Here is an 18,652-nt window from a genome sequence, read left to right as displayed (position 1 = left end):
CGCACAGAGCAGTCTTTCTAACCCCAACTGTCACTCCCCTGCCGCACATGAGTGCGCGCAGGGGATGACAGGCAGGTTGGGACCCGAAACTGCAGGACCAGGAGAATGGGTAAGTGTTTTGGTGCCTGTGCTTTGGTGTGTGTTGTGTGTATGTATTCGTTTTGGTTTGGAGAGTGGTGGGTTGGCGGTTGGGGGGGTGGCTGTGGCTGAGAGATGGGTGTTCGTGTTTGCATGTGTGTTGTGTGTATGTAGGTGTTTTGTTTTGAGGGGCGGTGGGATGTAGTGAAGGGTGGGTGGTGGGTCACGTAGATGAAAAATTGGGGGTGGGGGTGAAACCCCTCGAATATGTAAAAAGAAAAGGGGGAAACCCCATGTTGAAGGTCTCAAGAGAAAAAGACATTTACAATGCCGGTTTTCTGATCAAAACAAAATCGGTCCATGTGAATCAGTCTTTTTCTCTTGAGACCTTTAAAAGGAGGTCTATTCACATAGAACCGTATAATCATGGGTGTCTGGCGTGACATGGTTGATAATCATCCACTGCAGATCACTGTTAGAGCGGCCAAAGTTAATGTAATGTTGTACCAAAGATGTTGGAGGGCCCATGCAAATGCGTGACCGGTGTTTTGATATTCTAATGTAGACTTTGCGAGTAGTCATTCCAACATATACTTTGTGGCAAAGGCACCTGATGAGATAGCATTGCGAGTATTGTAATTGGTGAGAGTCCGAAGAGACCAGTGAATGTTGATGTGTAGGAATACAGAACTGGTTGTTCGTTCATCCTGCGCAGCACACGTGGGATCAAAGGTGTCGGAGGGAACCCGTAAAGGAATTTCCCCTTCCATTGTATGGAGAACATGTCCCCAGGGAGTATCTCTACGGGTACCTGGAAGCGAACTGATCGCACTTCTTGTTTACGTGTGTTGCAAACAGGTCTGTGGCGGATTTTCCTCGCCTGAGGAATACTTTGTTCAGGTTGTGGTCATTGATCTCCTATTCGTGGGATTGAAGGAATTATCAGCTGAGTTTGTCTGCAAACACATTGTCCTTGCTGGGGAGATGTTCTGCCCCCATGTGTAGCTTGGCAGTTCTAGAGTTGTTGAGCCGCCATTGAGAGGATGTGGGACCTGGTGCCGCCCGGTTTGTGCAGTGCATTGATGTGGTGTTGTCAGTTTGCACTGTCATCATTTGTCCGGAAAGTACCGGTACAAAGGACTTTGGCATCCACCAAATGGCCCGTGAGTTCCAGCACATTTATGTGCAGATGGGATTCTGAGGAGGACCACATCCCGCTGGCTTGTAGATTGCGCAGATGGGCTCCCCAGCCCGAGAGTGAAGCGTCCGTTCTCAAGAGTAGAGTGGGTGTGAGTAACTGGATTGGATTGTTTGGCTCACCATTCGAGGGCCTTGTGAAATTTGGCCTGAGATGCACAATGTCCTCCCACAATCCGCTCTGTTGACAACTATGTCTTCGTCGATGAGGTGGTTGGTTTGACGTTGGGCAACCGTTTATCTGTCAACGACGGGACAGTTTTAATGAACGGCGAGGTAGTATAGTCATGGGCAGTGTCCCTGTGAATGGCCATTTCGCCGACGGAGAAGAAATGGAGGAACTTTTACCTTTGTGTAGATCTCCTTCAAGCAGACCGTTAGATACAGGTTCAGTTGAGGATTTCCCACTCCTCTTCTTACCCTTGGATGGCGGAGAGTCTGCTCTGTCCACTGAAGCTCTCCCCTTTGGAACTCGCTTCTGAGGGTGCCTGGAGGAAGTTGAAGGCACAGTCTTGCTGGATTCCTCATCAGACGACATCTGTCTGCTCTCCAAGTGAAGTGATAGTCTCCTATGCCCGTCTTCCAGAGTCTTCTTGGAAAAAAATTGACATACTTTACATGACTGGATATCACGTGGGTAAAGACAATAGATGCAGAGTTGTTAGGGGTCTCTGATGAAAATTACCGTTTTACCACACCTGGAGCAGTCCCTGAAAAGGGAGGTCTTCTCTTCAACAGCTTTTACTCGAGTCTCAGTCATGAGGTGAGAGTAGGCAGGTTAAAAACATGTTTTTGGGTGGCAAAGGGTGGAAACCAGAGCTCAAAAAGGTTGAACCAGGAAGCCCCAGTGATACAGAAGCTAAAAAAGCCGAAAGTATGACAAACATGTCTAGAATTAGTATGGAAAAAACAAATTTGCTCAGAGAGCTGAAGAGGATTCCCCTAATCAGTAGGCACAGTGACAAATCTGAAGATGGCTGACTGGGGTGGAGCCTAAGCCCTGCCACCTCATTAGTTGGGGCCTAAAAGGGACAAAGGTGGTGGAGGGACTCCACAAACGAAGGGCTACACAGGGCCTATGGAGCTCTAGGGGTGTAGCTTTTCTTCTATCCTTTTAGATATTTCTCCTCTGTGAAAGATAGTGATTTAAAGACTCTTGGGTAAGTCTCTTGTAACCGGGGCTAATGTCCGGCAGGGGGACTCTTAGGACCCCCCCTTGTTTTTTGCATATTCAAGTAAGTTTTGGTCTCAACCTAAGTTACTAGGGGAATCCAGACATGGACCCCTTGCTCACTATTCTTAGAGAGGCACAGATCCACCCTACTGATGAGGTCCAACCAGAACGAAACATGTGTCGGGGGTTGCTGTTGGTACTCTTGTTCAGAGGAGAATTGCTTAGCATTTCGGTGCTTGACTGCCCTAGGGCAGGACAAAGACTGATGTGTTTTAGATATTTCTCCTCTGTGAAAGATAGTGAGCTAAAGACTCTGGGCAAGTCTCTTGTAATCGGGACTAATGTCCAGCAGAGGGACTCCCAGGACCCCCTTTGTTTTTTGCTTTTCTTTCTGAGGAAGACATTTAATATTATTATTTTCATTTTTTAAATTACAAAGGATTCCCAGTCTGACAACAGGGAATATTCAGGCATGTGAATTTATGAAAGATCCGATGCTGGAGATGTTCTCAAACCTAGTGAATATGGGGGATTTTAACATCAAGCGGGTGCCACACAGTTCCTTGATTCGATGATTGACACAGGATTGCATCAATGCATCTTGGAGCCCACTCATTTACATGGTGGCATCCTAGATATTGTTTTTACTAATGTTCACTAACATTTTCACGGATATCCCCATCCCAGTGATCTGGTCTGATCAGTATTTTATAGATTTTCACTTTAGGGACTCAATATATTGTGAGCCGCCAGGTTCTACAGTTATTCTGTGCCCTAACTGGCAGGGTGCAGATCAAAAGCCGATTGTGACATCTCTACCCCGGTGCTTGATTTATCTTCTCTAACCCAGACCCTTCATCAAGTAGCGGACTCAGTTATGCCCCTTAAACCTTTTCTTCCCCGCAAGCGCCCCTCGGTTCTCAGCAGAGCTGAAAGCAGCACGTTTGGAGCTAAGACAGATGAAGCCGAAATGGCGGTGGTTTTATGATGTAACAGAAAAGATCTGCTTTCAGAAACTAACATATAGCTACCACTTGGCTATTAAATTGGCCAAGCAAACTTTTTTCACAGACAAAGTTTTGTCTGCCCTCCACCAGTCTAAGGAGCTTTTCTCAGTGGTAACATCTTTAATTTCCACCGATCTAATCAATCCGGACATATCTCCTTCACAAAGCTTGTGTGATTCCTTTACAGGTTTCTTTAGCACGAAGGTCTCTGGTATTCATGACCAGATCCTTGCTTACTCTTTAAAAACTATATGCTCTGTCCCTAGCATGACGGGTACCTCATCTGGGCAAGACTGACCAGTTTTTCCTGAATTTTCTGAAGAGGATGTGCTTTGGGCCATCTCGAAAATTTAAATCGGCTGCCCCATCTGATCAGTTTCCAGTCGCGGTTTGGAAGGAAATTCTTCTGGAAATAATCACTAGGGTGTCACCCTCCGTTAACGACTCCTTTCGACAGGTATTCCCCCAGAGCTTAATCAAGCTATTGTCCTTCCACTTTTTTAGCGTTCACTTGACACCACAAGTCCAACTAACTATCAACCCATCTCACTTCTTCCTTTTTTCATGAAGCTACTTGAATCCTTTGTAGCTCCTCTTCTATCTGCCTTCTTGGAACACTCTAATGGTCTTGATCCCTTTCAAGCAGGGTTTCAACCAGGGCAGGGTACCAAGAGCGTACTGGTGGTGGTTATGGATGATCTTACCTTGCTGGCTGACCAGGGAGGAGTGAGCGCCCTGATTTTGTTAGATCCATCAGCAGCCTTCGGCACTGTCGACCACTCCATCCTGGTGACTTGCCTAGCCTCTCGACAAAACAAAGGTACTGGTATGTTTGGGGGTTAGCCAGTGTGAAGTGTAAATGAATTAGAAATATTGCACCTGGTCTAAACCCACATAACCTTAATGGTTATCAATTTGCATGCAAAAATATATATTAGAACACTCCTAGAGAATAAACAGATATTTGCAGAGATTGATGTAAAAAAGAAAAGAAATATTTAATATCATGAAAAATTAAGTACATATAGTAAAAACCAATCATGGAAAAACACATGTAATCAAGAAAACGAACATTCATTTCCCATTTATCAATTGGGTATGAGAGCTTAGAGATAATCTAAGAAAATTGAAATTGGTACATCAAGGAAAGAACATAAATGAAAAGCAATTACAATATTGACAAAAAGCCAGTTATGTATCACTGGAATGCTGGTTGAATCACAGAAAAACACAGAAGTACAAGATAACAAGTGCAATTAAACATCTATTCATTGTAATAGAACATATTAAGAAATTGAGAGTGATATTCATTGGTAATTAGTATCAATTCCCGAAGATGTTATGTGACGGGATAGGGTCTGCCTTTAACCTAGATGGCATGTTCCCATCAATGGATCATGTCACGTGAGCAGAGTGGTCCTGGTGATCCACAAGTGGCGCTGTGAAGGACCTTGTTTTCCCCTCTGATAGAAGAAAGCGTTTCGGCGGAACAAAAATTGGTGAAGAAATGTTTTGTCATATGAACAAAATCTACTCCGCCTTCATCAGGGCAATAATTAGCAGGACCCTAGATGGCATGTTCCCATCAATGGATCATGTCACGTGAGCAGAGTGGTCCTGGTGATCCACAAGTGGCGCTGTGAAGGACCTCGTTTTCCCCTCTGATAGAAGAAAGCGTTTCGGCGGAACAAAAATTGGTGAAGAAATGTTTTGTCATATGAACAAAATCTACTCTGCCTTCATCAGGGCAATAATTAGCAGGACCACAGCACACGTCCTTCTGTCTCGGCTTCCCGGTCGCAATGTCTCAGCAGGCCTTTCGAGAACCGTCCTGGCGTGGTTTTCGTCTTTCTTAGCAGGCCAGGGGCAGTCAATCTGTCTCCTTTCCGCTCACCTTCTCAGTCCCTTTCCTATGGTGTTCCTCAAGGTTTTGCCTTGTCCTCATTGCTATTCAATAGCTATGTTCAGCAGCTGGTTGCCCTCATCTGCTCTCGCGGCTTCAGATGCTACTCCCACGCCGACACCCAGATTTGGTACGTTTAGATCTCAACCAGTCTAGAGTGTCAGCAGAGTTGGGCGAGTGCCTGACAGCCGTAAAGGGTTGGATGGACAGCAACTGGTTAAAACTGAACAGGGACAAGACAGGTGGTGGTGGGTTCTTCTCCTGGGGTTTGTCTTTGGACAACTTCCCTTTGGCCAACTGCCCTGGTGCCTCCCCCCACCCCAGCGGTGACAGTAAAGAATCTTAGTATATGTGTTTCGTCCACACTCTCCATGGCTATGCAGGCGAGTGTTGTCTGTAAAATGGGCTTCTTCTCCCTTAAACATTTGCGTAAAACTCTTCTTGCCAGAAACTTTACGGCCTCAGGTGGTTGCTTCTCTGGTCACCAGCCGCATTGACAACTGCAGTGCCCTTTATTTGGCCTAACGGAAGGGTTTGATCCAGCGACTGCAAAATATGTCGTCAAGAGTGGCCATGGCTCACCTTATGGAGCGCACATCAGTCCTGTGATTCGTTCTGTTCACTGGCTTCCGGTGGCAGTGAGGATTACATTTAAGGACCTCTGCCTAGTTAATCGCGCCTACCACTTTGGTGCTGATTTTCTGCAGGATACATATTTGCCATATATTCGGGTCTGAATCAGCCAATCTCATCATTCCAAAAGTCTGGTGGGCCCGTTTGGTCAGTTGTACCTTTTCTGTAGAAGCCACAAAGCTCTGGAATGAGCTACCCACATCAATGTGGAAGTTGGAGAATCAACTTCAATTCCAGCGCGCTCTTTAAACCCTATTATTTTTGTGTGGAAGCTAATACTACTTACTGTTGATATCCTAGTGCCAAGATGTCTCTGATGAAAGTGCACTCTATACATTTTAATAACAGAACATAGATGGAGACCAACAAAAGTGGATCGTCAGATCGTTTGCATGAGCTCACAAGCCTGTGAGGGAACCATCTGTATCTACTGTAATCTCCAGCCACGGTTGCCAAAAAGGTTCTCACTTCATCACTTTCTCCTTGCAGGCCAACAGCAGGAGATCCTGTGCGACCTTGGTCAGGACCTGTTGAAGGTCGGTCATCCTGCCGGAGAACTGTGACCATTGGGATCTGAGTGCCCACTGGAGGGATATCATCTTAAGACAGGCCTCTGGCACCAGAAGAAATGCAGGATGCCATGAGACATCAGGAAGTCGTAGGCTGGTAGATGTTGGGCATTTTGAAATTTCATGACCATCTGCTGAATATGCCGAATATCCTGAGCCCTTACCTCAGGGGGAAAAGCTTTCCCCAAGAAAGAATCCAGGGCTGCTCCGATAAATTGAAGCTTTTGGGACACTGTCATGTGGAACTTCTTTGAAATTGAGAGAGATAACTAGTCTGTGGAGAGCGTGGCCGGTGCTGTTGAGATGTTCCAGAGCCTGTTTGGGAGCATGAGCCCTGATCAGCCAACCGTCCAGGTAGGAATAGATGCAAATCCCTCCCCTTCTTAGATTCGCTGCCACCAGCGCCATCAAATCGGCGAAGACCCTCGGGCGGAGGTGAGCCTGAAGGGTAGAATTAGAAACTGTTAGTGAGAACTGCCAATAGTGAAACCCAGGTACTTTCTGTGCTTGAAATCTAGAGCCACATGGAAGTAAGCACCCCGAAGATTGAATGATACCATCCAATCCTGGAGCTTGAAGGTCTGGAGAATCTGTGAAAGAGTTACCATCTTGAACGTTTCCTTCCTGAGGAATTTGCTCACGTATCTCAAGTCCAAGATGGGTCGCAGCACTCCGCCCTTTTTGGGAGTCGATTCCTCTCTGGTACAGGTAGCAATTCTATTGCACCTTTCTCTAAAAGGGTATATTATCCTGCAAGAGGAGCAAAACTGGATCCTTCAAGGATTGATTGCTTAGTGGACAATGCAGAGGCATTTTTAAGAATGGGAGACCTTAACACTGGGCTACAGTTTGCAGTGCCCAAGCATCGGAAGGAACACTTAAGGTCTCAAAGAGCACAACTCACCCATATGAAAGACCACATCTGTGTACTGGCTAAGCGGAGAATCGCAATGGCTTGGAAGTTGGCTGAGGGACCCAGAATTGAGTTGAGGCTTGGTGGGCAGACCGGGAGAGATGGGCCTAGCTGAATCTTCCGCCTGGCATAGAGCTGTGCACAGTGGGATGAGGGAATGGAGCATGGATACAGCTGCCTGGGATGCCCCGGTGCAAGCGATGTCCCCCCTCTTCCGATACGTGTCCCCTGTGAGGGGCGCCTTTAACGTGTGTGCCACTGTTACAGCGAGAGGTTATACAGGGTGGAGGGGGGCTTTGAGGGTGTATGTGAGGAGTGGGGAAAATCCCGGAGGAGACCTTGCACGGTCCACACATGCGGATGCATTTGGACTCTGTGCGATTAATGCGCTGCTATTGGTATATATGTGTATCCATTGTAATTATTTGCTTGGCACATAGCTACTGATTTGTACATTGGCCGGGAAATTGGTATGCCATTAATACAATGCGAGGCTGGCACGCTGGTATGTTGTACAGGTGGATTGAAGCCAGGGCCCATAAGTCCTGCTCTGGGGACACACACATGGAACATTTAGTCAAATCTCTGTTCTTTTGGATGCAGCGTTATGGCCCCCATTATTGTAAATTATGCATATCATGCTTAAACTGGAGGCGATGGCTCAACTGTATTTTGCTACGCCTTGGATGGTGGTACACCGGTAAGCTCGGAACAGGTTGATGTGGCGATTATCCTGGTGAGGGGAAACCCGAGGAGGTAGTTCTGGGGCTGCCTGTATTTTTTGTGTGTGCTGCTTATTCACTGCTCATTTTGTTGTATCCTACCGGGTTGGTAGTGGGTTTGTGCTTTTCTCTTTCGAATGCCAATAAAAACATTTCTTTAAAAGAAAGGCCTCAAGACAGTTTTGGTGTGGCTGCTGCGGACTGCGAAGTGGGTAGCTTTACACCCTCCGTCCTTGCAAACGACAAGGTGGTCTCCTCTGGCCTCTGAGAACATTGCCCCCTTGTTCCTCCAATCGATTAATACAATGGAAAGGAACAACCCCTCAAATTCTAAGAGGTCGAATGGGTTTGCTATGGTTGACTAATCACTGCTCCCATCGATTTTGCAGCCACCTTGAAAAAGCCTACAGCTTCTCCAAGCTCCCATCGGCCTTAGTGCCGAACAGTACTGAACCATTAAAAGGCAAATCTAGCAGCCTTGCTTGAACGTCTGGGGCAAAACCCGACATGCACAGCCGCACAAACGTTCTGGTTACAGCGCTTGCTGCCATAGGGAAACTAATGCAATCTGAAGAATCTAGGCTGGATTGCAGAGACTGGCACTTATCATCCTTGCCATGCTTCACAATATTGAGGATGCCTCCCTGAGGAATGTGTTCTGCTGCCATTGCCACAACCTCTCAAGAGTGTACAAATACTTGGCCAGGGCACACGTAGTATTAATGGGTTTAAGTGCAGTGCTACTTGCCGAAAACGTTTTCCCAGGGTGTCAAATGGAGGGCTTGTGGGATAGGCAGCAGCATTTGAGGTAGACGTCGCTGCCTGAACAACCAGACTTTCTGGAGTTGGAAGTCTAAACAGAAAATCTGGGTCTATAACGGAAGGTCTGTACTTTCTACTGGGTAGCGTCCGGCTCTTTCCAGTTTTCCAAGACTCTGTTCCTCAGAACCGTATGAAAGGGCAATACCGGATCGTTTGGAGGACCCTTATCAAGAATGTCCATCCTCCTCATTCTGGTTCAAGCTTACTGCAGCCTAAACACTCGTATCACCTTGCCCATAACAGATCTACACGAGGCATCAGAATGGCAAAGTCCACTTCTGGCAAACTATAGAGAACACTTGCATCCTGCAAGGTGTCGGTCCACCAGGGCTTTTAACTTCAACTCCTCAGATATTAGCACTTCTGGAGCACCAAATTGCAAGCCAAACAGAGGGCTTCTATCCTCCTCCACCTATTTATGAATCGATCTCATTGACTTGAAAAAGTCCTTTTTAGATAACTGCTTAAAAGTCTTCGATGAATCAGTAGATTTTGATAACGCCCTGCCGGCCTCACGAGTTGCGATGGGGCAGAAGGCTTTTTCGGTTTACTCAAAGCCGTTTAGAGGCAAAAATCCACCCATTCTGGTTTTGTAGCAGACTTACTAGGAAAACGTACCAGTTTCCTTTTGGGCGAGGAGTCGGAGGAAGACTATCGGGATCGATGACGTTGCTTCCTAGATTTCTTCTGAGAGGATGACGAGTGTTGCGATTTGCTTCTTTTTTAAAATGTATTTATTTTTCTGTGTGTTTGGCCAACAAATGCAAACCTTTCACCTAAAAACAGATTTGCTCCTTGATCTAGAGCGCTTAGTATGTTTACCGCGCTTTTTAGCCTTTTGAGGTGAAATATCCGTAGAGCTGTTCTCGTCGGATGACAGCATTTTAGAGGGGGGAGTGGAAGGGGATTTGGACAAAGGCTTACCTAGGACGAGTTTCCCCCTTCCTCTCCTTCAAGGCCTTAATGGTCATAGACTGTCATAAACCACAGTCGTCAACCTAATGGCCCACCCCAAGACACCAGAAGCATATTCAATGTGGATCCATGAAGGACATCTTTGGACAAACAATCCAAACACCTCTTGAATCCTGTCTTCCGAGTAGACATCTCAAAGATTTTGAAGAAACTCAGAAATACACTGAGGCGAACAAACCGTTTCGAAGTGTGCATTGCATGCAAAAGAAACGGAAATGAGGCAATGGGTGCGGTGCATGCTACTTATAACAGTATCAACACCACTGTCAAGAGCGGGATGAAAGCCACTGAGGGATCATGCATCAACGATGCATGGCGCCCTCTGCTGTCAAAAGGCTTCCGAAGCTGCAAGCAGGATATCAGATATATCAAAGATGAAGAATCTGTGGGAGGACATGCTCCATTAAAAAAGTATTCTTCCACCACACTAAGCCAATATGTACAGAAGCCATAGGATCAGATGGCTTGCGAGTTACGCCAGACCATGTTAAGATCCCAAGAGAGAAGAGTTGCTGATGGCCCATGGATTGGTGTAGCTAAGCTCAAGAAGAAAATATCTTGTAAAAACCACAGGATAAGTGATTTACCCCTTTGCATTGGGTAATTTTGGTATTTTTTCCTTGCAGACATGTTCACTTTAGTATACTAAGCAGCCTATGATCAAGTGTGCAGGAACCAAGACAACAAGTTCAGCAATTCAAAGGGGCTGGAGGGGTGACCCAGACTAGATCAACTGCACGAAAAAGGCCAGGCTCTGGGAGGCTATCCAAGATGTAGCCAGGTCCACGGACAAGCCCAAATGGAAGACTGTCCAGAAATAAGTGAAGTTACCTCGGCGCTTCCTAGGGACTAAAAATGTGAACCAACCAGTCATCCATTTAAAAAAAGGTATATATAGATTCCCTGGAGTTTGAGGTGAGCCCCACCCCTGCAAAGACCTCTGCAAACACGGTAGAACTTGCTACCGTAGCTGGCTGCTGCCCTTTGGAAAAGCAAAGGCAAGGAGGGTCCCAAATCTATGTGGGAGTGATCATCTTGCGCTCCATACGGGAGGGGAAAGGTAGATGTGCATGTTTTACTTTTGTCATGCACAATGCCACAAACATAAATCATATCTAAGCATGAATGATAGAGTTGAAGAGACACAAAGAATGCAGAGAATTCAGAAAGGAAGAGCAGAACATTTACAGATCATTAAGCAGGAATTGGACAGCTTTTGTAAATGACATGAAGTTGGTTTAGTTGTGACTTTCTAGAGGAAGAGAAGCCAAAGGCTCGGACTCTGGAGGAATGAGACCCTCCTGTCGCCGCATCTGAAATGCAACTGCTGAACAATTAACAGATGTGGACCAGAAGACCTCAAGTCATGACTAATTATATAGGATGTACGTTTCTCCTATAAGTAGGAGGGGTTAGTCTGTCTGCCTTTAATAAACAGTCAGCAAATGTAATGGGCAACACTGCATTTTACAAGTTAAGGCAGAGAAAAGATTGACAGCGAAGGGTGATGAGATCGGACTTCTGCCGAACACAAAACTGAAGCATTTTGAACCCCATGAAGGGGATTCAGGAGATCAGAAGGCAGCCTTGCATGAAGGGTGCTGGCATAATCGAGACCTCTTACCAAAGCTCCTGTGACATGATATAAGCCTGAAGGTATGTGGTGTAATAGCCTTTTAGTTTTAAATGGGTAGCTCGGGTGACAGCAGCAACTCAGACTTTAAGGCAAAAACCTGACTCCCAAACCACCCCAATTTCTCATCCGAAGGGAAAAACATCATGTTTAAACCAAAGAGATTGATTATTCTGTGGTGGTAGGTGGTTAGGGGAGAGCATGGAAAGAAAATGTACTTCCCTCCAGCAGTTTTTTTATGGTCTCTGAAGTCCTTCAGATGAACAGGAGAATCAGACCAGAATCAGACAAGAAGAGGTTCTCCTACCACTGAAGCTGCAAACCAAGTGAATGAGCTGAGAAAAGGTTGCAACACCAGCATTAGTGCTCTGGGAAGAAACCCACCAGGCTCAAGGAGTGGGGATTTGCAGCTGAGACCTGCCAGCTTCATGTGACCCAATACAAAGTAATACATAAAACTGCTTTATGTGGCATAGGCTGACATTGAACCTGCTGTGCAGAAGGGCCAGGGAGAAAATAATTACTATCAAAACAAAGACAGTTCAAGGGCTTTTATTTTCAGAATGGAAAGGGGGCTGGCCAAGGGCTAGTGTGGACCGTTTCCCCCCCCCCACAATCCCAGGTGTCCCTCCATCCCCGAACTAAATCTAGAGATTGGTAACCCTTACTATCTAAGATGCCGTCCGGTTGTGATGGCCCAAAGGCAAACGCCTTTACTCTCCAACCCTGTCAAATAACTATCTAGGTGGTCCCTGACCCAGGTCCCCCAATGCAGTATAGTTGAAAGATTTGTGTCATCCAGACACTCCGGCCACACTACACACTTCTCTTTACACAACCCTTCTAACTTCTCTCGCCTTTCACTTCCCTAGTCCCTTTCTAATTCACTCCCTACTCTCTCTATTAGTTCCACTCATAGACCTTGCATGCCCAATCAAACCAAAGGACCACATTCACCCCCCCAACGAATACCTCAAATAGCACACTCCTTTATCAATACACTTCCACGCTCTTCTACACCATCCTTCATCCGCTTATTTTGTTAGTTATCACTCTCCTCCCTTAGCCTCAACTGAATAACCCACACCTTTCACTCCCCCGTCCCCTTCTTATCCTCCCCTTGCCGCTCCATTGTCTCTCTATCATCTAGCTCCCCATGCCAAGCTCTGGCGTTCCTTTCCCAAGGGTAGGTGTTACAGGTGAACAAAAGCATTAAAGGTGTCTAAAGCCATGTTCGTCATGCCCATTCTTGTGTGCAGGTCCACCGGCTCTTGTGCACATGTCCCCAGGCTTAGTCAATGGCAGCCCACTGCAGTGAGAATCAATTCCAGTTGTCCCAGTTCATGTGAGGGCTTTCCGGCGTGTGTGGGATGCCAGTTTCACAGTGGGAATGCTCTGCGGCCCCGTCGCAGATAAGCATATTGTCCTGGTGGGTGAGTGCATTGAGATTGCAGAAAAGCTGATTGGAGTGCTCAGTTGTCTTGCGGTGGGCGACATCGAGTCCAGGTTGCAGGGGGTACATGGCTGAGGGGATTGCAGGTTAGTGTACGGATCGATCTGCAGTTGTCCGCTTAATCCCTGTCCCTCTACCAGTTGGGCTGCTCATTCTCTCTTCAACCACAGGGTCTTCTTTGAAGTGTCGTTTTCTAGTGGAATCAGAGAACAAAACTGCCCAGCTGTGTGTACTGGGGCAACAAAGGGTGGTACTCATTTCAAACATGCAGGCACACATGGAGGGGACAGGTACTGTGGCCCTCCCAAAATTCTACACCCCGTCTCAAAGGGCAGGGCTGGCTCTGGTAAAAACCGTGTTGGGTCTCCCCACCTCAGGCCGAGAGGTTTCACCATCCTCTCTTGACTGGGACACGTCCATGACTGTCACACTAGGTCATGATCTTTGCATAACTTGCAGACATTTTACACAGAGGCATCCAGTCCCTCCTTTAGAGCTGCAATATTTGAGCAAGCCCGAAATTAAAGTAGGAAATTTGCTGTGTAAACACAGCGGCATGCAAAAGAAGGTGTGAAAACGGCAAGAACAGTTAGGGTTGCTATGCAGATTGCCATGAGGGGTAGGAGGAGCTGACTATGGTTGAAGTCCTGCTAAGAAATTACTTTTTTGCTTAGTGCCTTCCAATGAGATGCCAACAGAGAGTTAAATAAAACAATTAATAGACCAATTTACACTTTAGTTAAGATGTACAGTCGTACCAAATGGCGTGTCTTACCTACCTGAAGTACATTTTCTTCTGCACCATTGAAAAGAAATACCACAGCATGCTTTAGTTGATCAGATGACCTGGATAAGCCATGCAGAACTTCCAGCATCACTGCACAGCTGACTGCATCATCACTGGCACCTGTATATTTCAATTAGTAAAAGGGTAAATTTGTAATCCCATCTTGTACACGTTATGTATTTAGTAGGACTCTCTCTCGCCTTAAAGGCAAAGCAGCATTGGCACTAGAACATTACAAAACACATGCAGATCACCCACGTGCACACAATTTATATTATGCCTAAACAGATTATTTTGCTGACAATCAATACCTAGACAAATAACTTTTCACTGCATTGCATATTTGTCAACAGCATTGCTCAACATCTCTGGGCCATGCTAGAGGAATTGTATTTGGTAGTACAACACATTCTGCAGGTCACAACTCAGCCAATGAAATTTCTACCCGGCCAAATTTCCATAGAGTTTGGATGTCCTGTCCAAACTATTAATAAAGCAACATTGTAATATTCTTCATAACATTTTGAAAAATAACATAGCTGTAAGAAAACTGGTTTTACCAAAGTGTTAGTAACAATGTCACTGGCCAAGAACAGTGTGGGGGCCATTTCCAGGCAGACAATGTGAGGGCTTCCAATATCAGTTTTCAGAACTGCATTAATGGATAGGCCCTGAGGAGCTCGATGTGTGTCAAACTAGGGGCTGCTGACTCTTCAAAACCCCATAGGAAACAGAAGTGAAGAGACGTAGGCACAAAAAGGCACTTCAAACATTTATTCAAGTATCTTCAACACAAGCTGGTTAGCTCCCAGCGCGCGCATGTGCGCACACACACACACCCATCATCCCATAACAATCAAACCTCCTGGGACCTCTCCTTTCCCTCACTGATTTCCTCTTCACACCTTCAGATTTTCTAGTTGTTCCTTCACTCACCATCTCCGGAGAACATTGTCCCTCCACTCTCCACATGTTCCAAGCCCTACTATCCTTAGTCATAACAGTATTGTGGAACACTTTTGTCACTTGAAATGGCTTTGAACAATTTAAAGGCCCATCTCTCAAAGATTGGGGATTTTGGGAGGGTTAAACTACTTAGCTTAACCCTCCCAAAATCCCCAATCGTCACACAGCTCTCTCTCACATTCTTCCTCCTGTCATAATTCCTTTTGTTCACCAGCGGCCTCTCTTCAACACATTTCTTAGCTTGCAAGACATGTTGCACGCCCACCTGGCTCTCTTCATCCAAAGAGGGCATAGTATGCAATTCACCCTCTTCCCCCTGCTCAATTCACGGGCGTCCCGCCAGTGGAACAATGTGGAGTGAAGTGATGTGCTTCAATCGTGCTCCTCTCCCAATCTTCACTATTCGTCCATGCCCATCCGATACAATCCTTGATAATGTTGGTAAATCCTTCAGTGACACCCTTACTTTGTGATCGATAGATTGAGGTAAACCTATGATCAATACCATTCTTTGTCAAATACTGCTGCATCTCTCTTCATTTAAATTGCACACCATTGTCTGTGATAATTGTGGAGGATTATCTCTCTCGAGTACTTGCTCTAAGAAACCAATTTCCTCCTTGGTTACTATACTCTTCGTAATCTCCACTTCCACCCACTTTGACAACAAGTCTATAAGCACTTTGCAGTACCTCTGGACTCACTTGCTCCAGATGGGCCCTGTGATGTCCAGGCCAACCTTCTTTCAGGGCATGCTGGGTACTGACATCAATGTCATTGGGCTCTCCGTGGCTACCGAATTCTTCTTGCTCAATGAGCATGGCACACAGTTCTGTACCATTCTCTCAACCTCCAGATCAAACCCTGGGCACCAGTATTCGGACTGAACCACCCGTTTTGTTTTCGTGATACCCTGATGCCCTTCATGGGCAATCGCCACAATGATCTTCCTCACACCGCTCGGGGGAACGACCCTGTCCCCCCCTCATTACAAACTCCCCATTCAAATGTAATTCCTCCCTCACCACCCAAATTCGACCCCATTACAGATTTTCTCGTAATCATTCCTTTCTCTACTAGATCAGCTTTCACTCTTCTCAGACTTCATCACCCTCCAAACTTTCATCCCACTCATCTTTGCCAATCATCTTTTGCTCCACAAGCAATACACAATCCGATTCCTCCTCCTGGTGCTCTTCACAGGTCGTCAGACGAGAAACACAGTCCGCACAAATGATTCTTTTTTCTGGGAAGACACTACATTGAAGCAATATTCTTGCACAGCCACAACCCATATTCTTGAGGAAACACCATCTAGGCCTTTGTTTTCCAACGTTTCTTTCAATGTATTGTGATCTGTCCCGATTGTTAAGAACGAACCCCACAAACAATTTTCTGAATTTTCCTACAGCCCATTTTATTGCCAATAGATCATGTTCTATTGTTGAGTAGTTTAATCCTGCCCCTTTTAGTAGACGCAATGCAAACGCTATTACATATTCTTCTCTGTCATTTACTTGTGTGAAGACAGTGCAGAGTCCTGCATTACTCGCATCAGTAGAAATAATGGTTTTCCTCCCCATTTTGAAGTTCTGTAGCGAAGGTGTGTTCTCAAGAGCTGCCTTCATGCCTTCAAATTCCAATGTACACTGTGCAGACCATTCAAATAGCTCCTTATTCTTCAGAAGAGACCTCATGTGAACAGTCTTTTCTGCAAAGATTTGTATATATTTCGCATAAAATGTGGCAATCCCAAGGAATGATCTTAGTTGATCCTTACAAGTTGGTTCTGCTATTATTTTCATGCGGTCACCCAATTTCTTTTTGACATTCACACCCTTGCCGATATTTTAGGACAATGGTATTCAATTGTTTCCTGGTTAAGCTTACATTTCTCTTCACTCAGAGTGAAGCCCCTTTCAATTAGTTTTTCCATTACCCTTTTCAATCGCTTGTCATGTGTTGATTGGTGTGGACCAAACACAAGCGCATCATCTTGGAAGCATAGAACTCCATCATCCTGGAATATTTGATGCATGACTCTCTGGAAAACAGACACTGTAGAGACCAATCAAAATGGCACTCTGACAAATTGGAAGAGTTCTTTCGGAGTGATGAAAGGTGTCAATGTTTTGAATCGTAATATAACTTTATTAGATGGTACGCAGACGTGAAGTCTAAGGACGAGAATACGAATGCCTCACCCAGAAACTATGGTGTCTCTGCTATGTTGGGAAGGGGATGACAATCCGGTATCATGTACGTATTCAGAGAGCGCAAGTCAATACATAGCCTTAACTTCCCGTTAGGTTTTGCCTACTACACAAAGGCGATACCCATTCCAACGATTCAACTCTTTCTATTATTCCTTATTGTTCCAGCTTCCTTAAGTCATTCTTAACGTAGAGCTATTAGTATCAATCTTACTTTATGTATCACAGGTTTTGATCCTTGGGTCAGTCTTATTTTATGTACGAACCCCTTCAAACATCCAACTTTATTGCTGAAAAGTCAAGGTTTTAAGATTTCTGCATCGCAAAGAAGAACGCAGTCTTCCTCATTAGGGTTTCACTGGATACTTAAACGGTTTTGTTTTAACCAGCTCTGTGTTGGAATGCACCCTTTCTCAGTTATGTAAACCTTCCCTGCAGCTGTCCTCCCTTTGAATTGAAACTGCCACAAACCCATCCTAGCACCTCCATATGTTTGTGATTTTATATGAACATCCTTTAGAGCACAGTTCGGGAATTCCTTCTTCCATATTGTTTTTAGGCATCAGTGTGTACTTTGCTTCCAAATCTATCATCATGCGTATATACTGCCCACTGATGCAAACCACATCTTTAGTGGCTTCCAAATCTTCTTCCTCATGGACCACAGACATTACAGCCTCCTCAGCATCATACCATTTCTGGATCATGCTGATGGAATGCGACCTACAGCATTTAGCCAGATGACCCTTATGCTTGTATCTTGTGTATTTAACTTCTCTGGCTGGACATGAGGTGCTACTTGCAAAGTGCCCCACTGCATCACATCTGTATCAACGTCTCTGCGAGGGTCCTTTCGATTGTTTGGGTACATTGGTGGTGTTTTTTTTTGCTTCACAAATGGCTGTGATATTTTCCTTAGGTGTGTCTGTCACCTTATATAATTGAGCTTTCTTTTCTAGGGCCTTTACGCACTTGGTAATGTGTTCTACTTCCTTAGCTATTTTAAGTACTTCATCCAGGCGAGGATCACTTTTTCCCACAGCTGCTCTCCTTTTTTACTATCCCAACTTCTAGCATGAACTGATCTCTTAGTCACTCATCGGCTTGTTGGCCAAAGTTGCAGGTTCTGGACAACCCTCCAAGTGCTCTGATGTAGGTTTCTACAGTTTCATCTTCTCTTTGCAATCTTTTCATGAATTTGTAACGTTCAAGAATTATGCTTAGTTTTGTTTCATAGCGTTTATCTAATTTTAGTATGCATTTCTCATTTTCATTAAGGCCATCGGCTTCTACTTCTTGTAGGTCAGGTAAATCGTCAAATTTGTCTTTTCCTGGAGTTCCTAGGCAGTGCATTTATAATGATGTCTTCCTTTCCGCTTTGAAATTTGTTCCGCAAACAGCTGCAGCATAGTGTTCGAAACGCTTCTTCCACCTTTTCCATGGAATTGGAGGATCTGCTGCGTTTGGGAGAAACGTGAGAGCGAATGGACAATGTTCTCCGGAGACATTGGTCGCCAAATGTGAAGTGAAGAGGTGTAGGCACTTCAAACATTTATTCGGGTATCTCCAATACAAGCCCCTTAGCTTCTGGCACCGTCCTCTCTCAG

General features: G+C 45.4%; 1 protein-coding gene across 2 annotated transcripts in view; it reads right to left on the bottom strand.

Moving 5' to 3' along the window:
- The window catches only part of ERMP1 (endoplasmic reticulum metallopeptidase 1), a 707,614-nt gene that overhangs the window by 492,403 nt on the left and 196,559 nt on the right, over window positions 1-18,652 (bottom strand). For both annotated transcript variants that reach the window (XR_011280380.1, XM_069626023.1), the window contains exon 3: window positions 13,859-13,986. Coding sequence is in view for 1 of the 2 variants with exons in the window: in XM_069626023.1 (XP_069482124.1) it covers window positions 13,859-13,986 (128 nt within the window). In the remaining variant the exon portion in view is untranslated. The remainder of the gene's footprint in view (window positions 1-13,858; window positions 13,987-18,652) is intronic.

Source organism: Ambystoma mexicanum, chromosome 6p (genome assembly GCF_040938575.1).
Source record: "Ambystoma mexicanum isolate Mex_15411 chromosome 6p, UKY_AmexF1_1, whole genome shotgun sequence".
NCBI lineage: Eukaryota > Metazoa > Chordata > Amphibia > Caudata > Ambystomatidae > Ambystoma > Ambystoma mexicanum.
The sequence above is the reverse complement of the archived record's forward strand: the minus strand, read 5'-3'. Positions and strand labels throughout refer to the sequence as shown.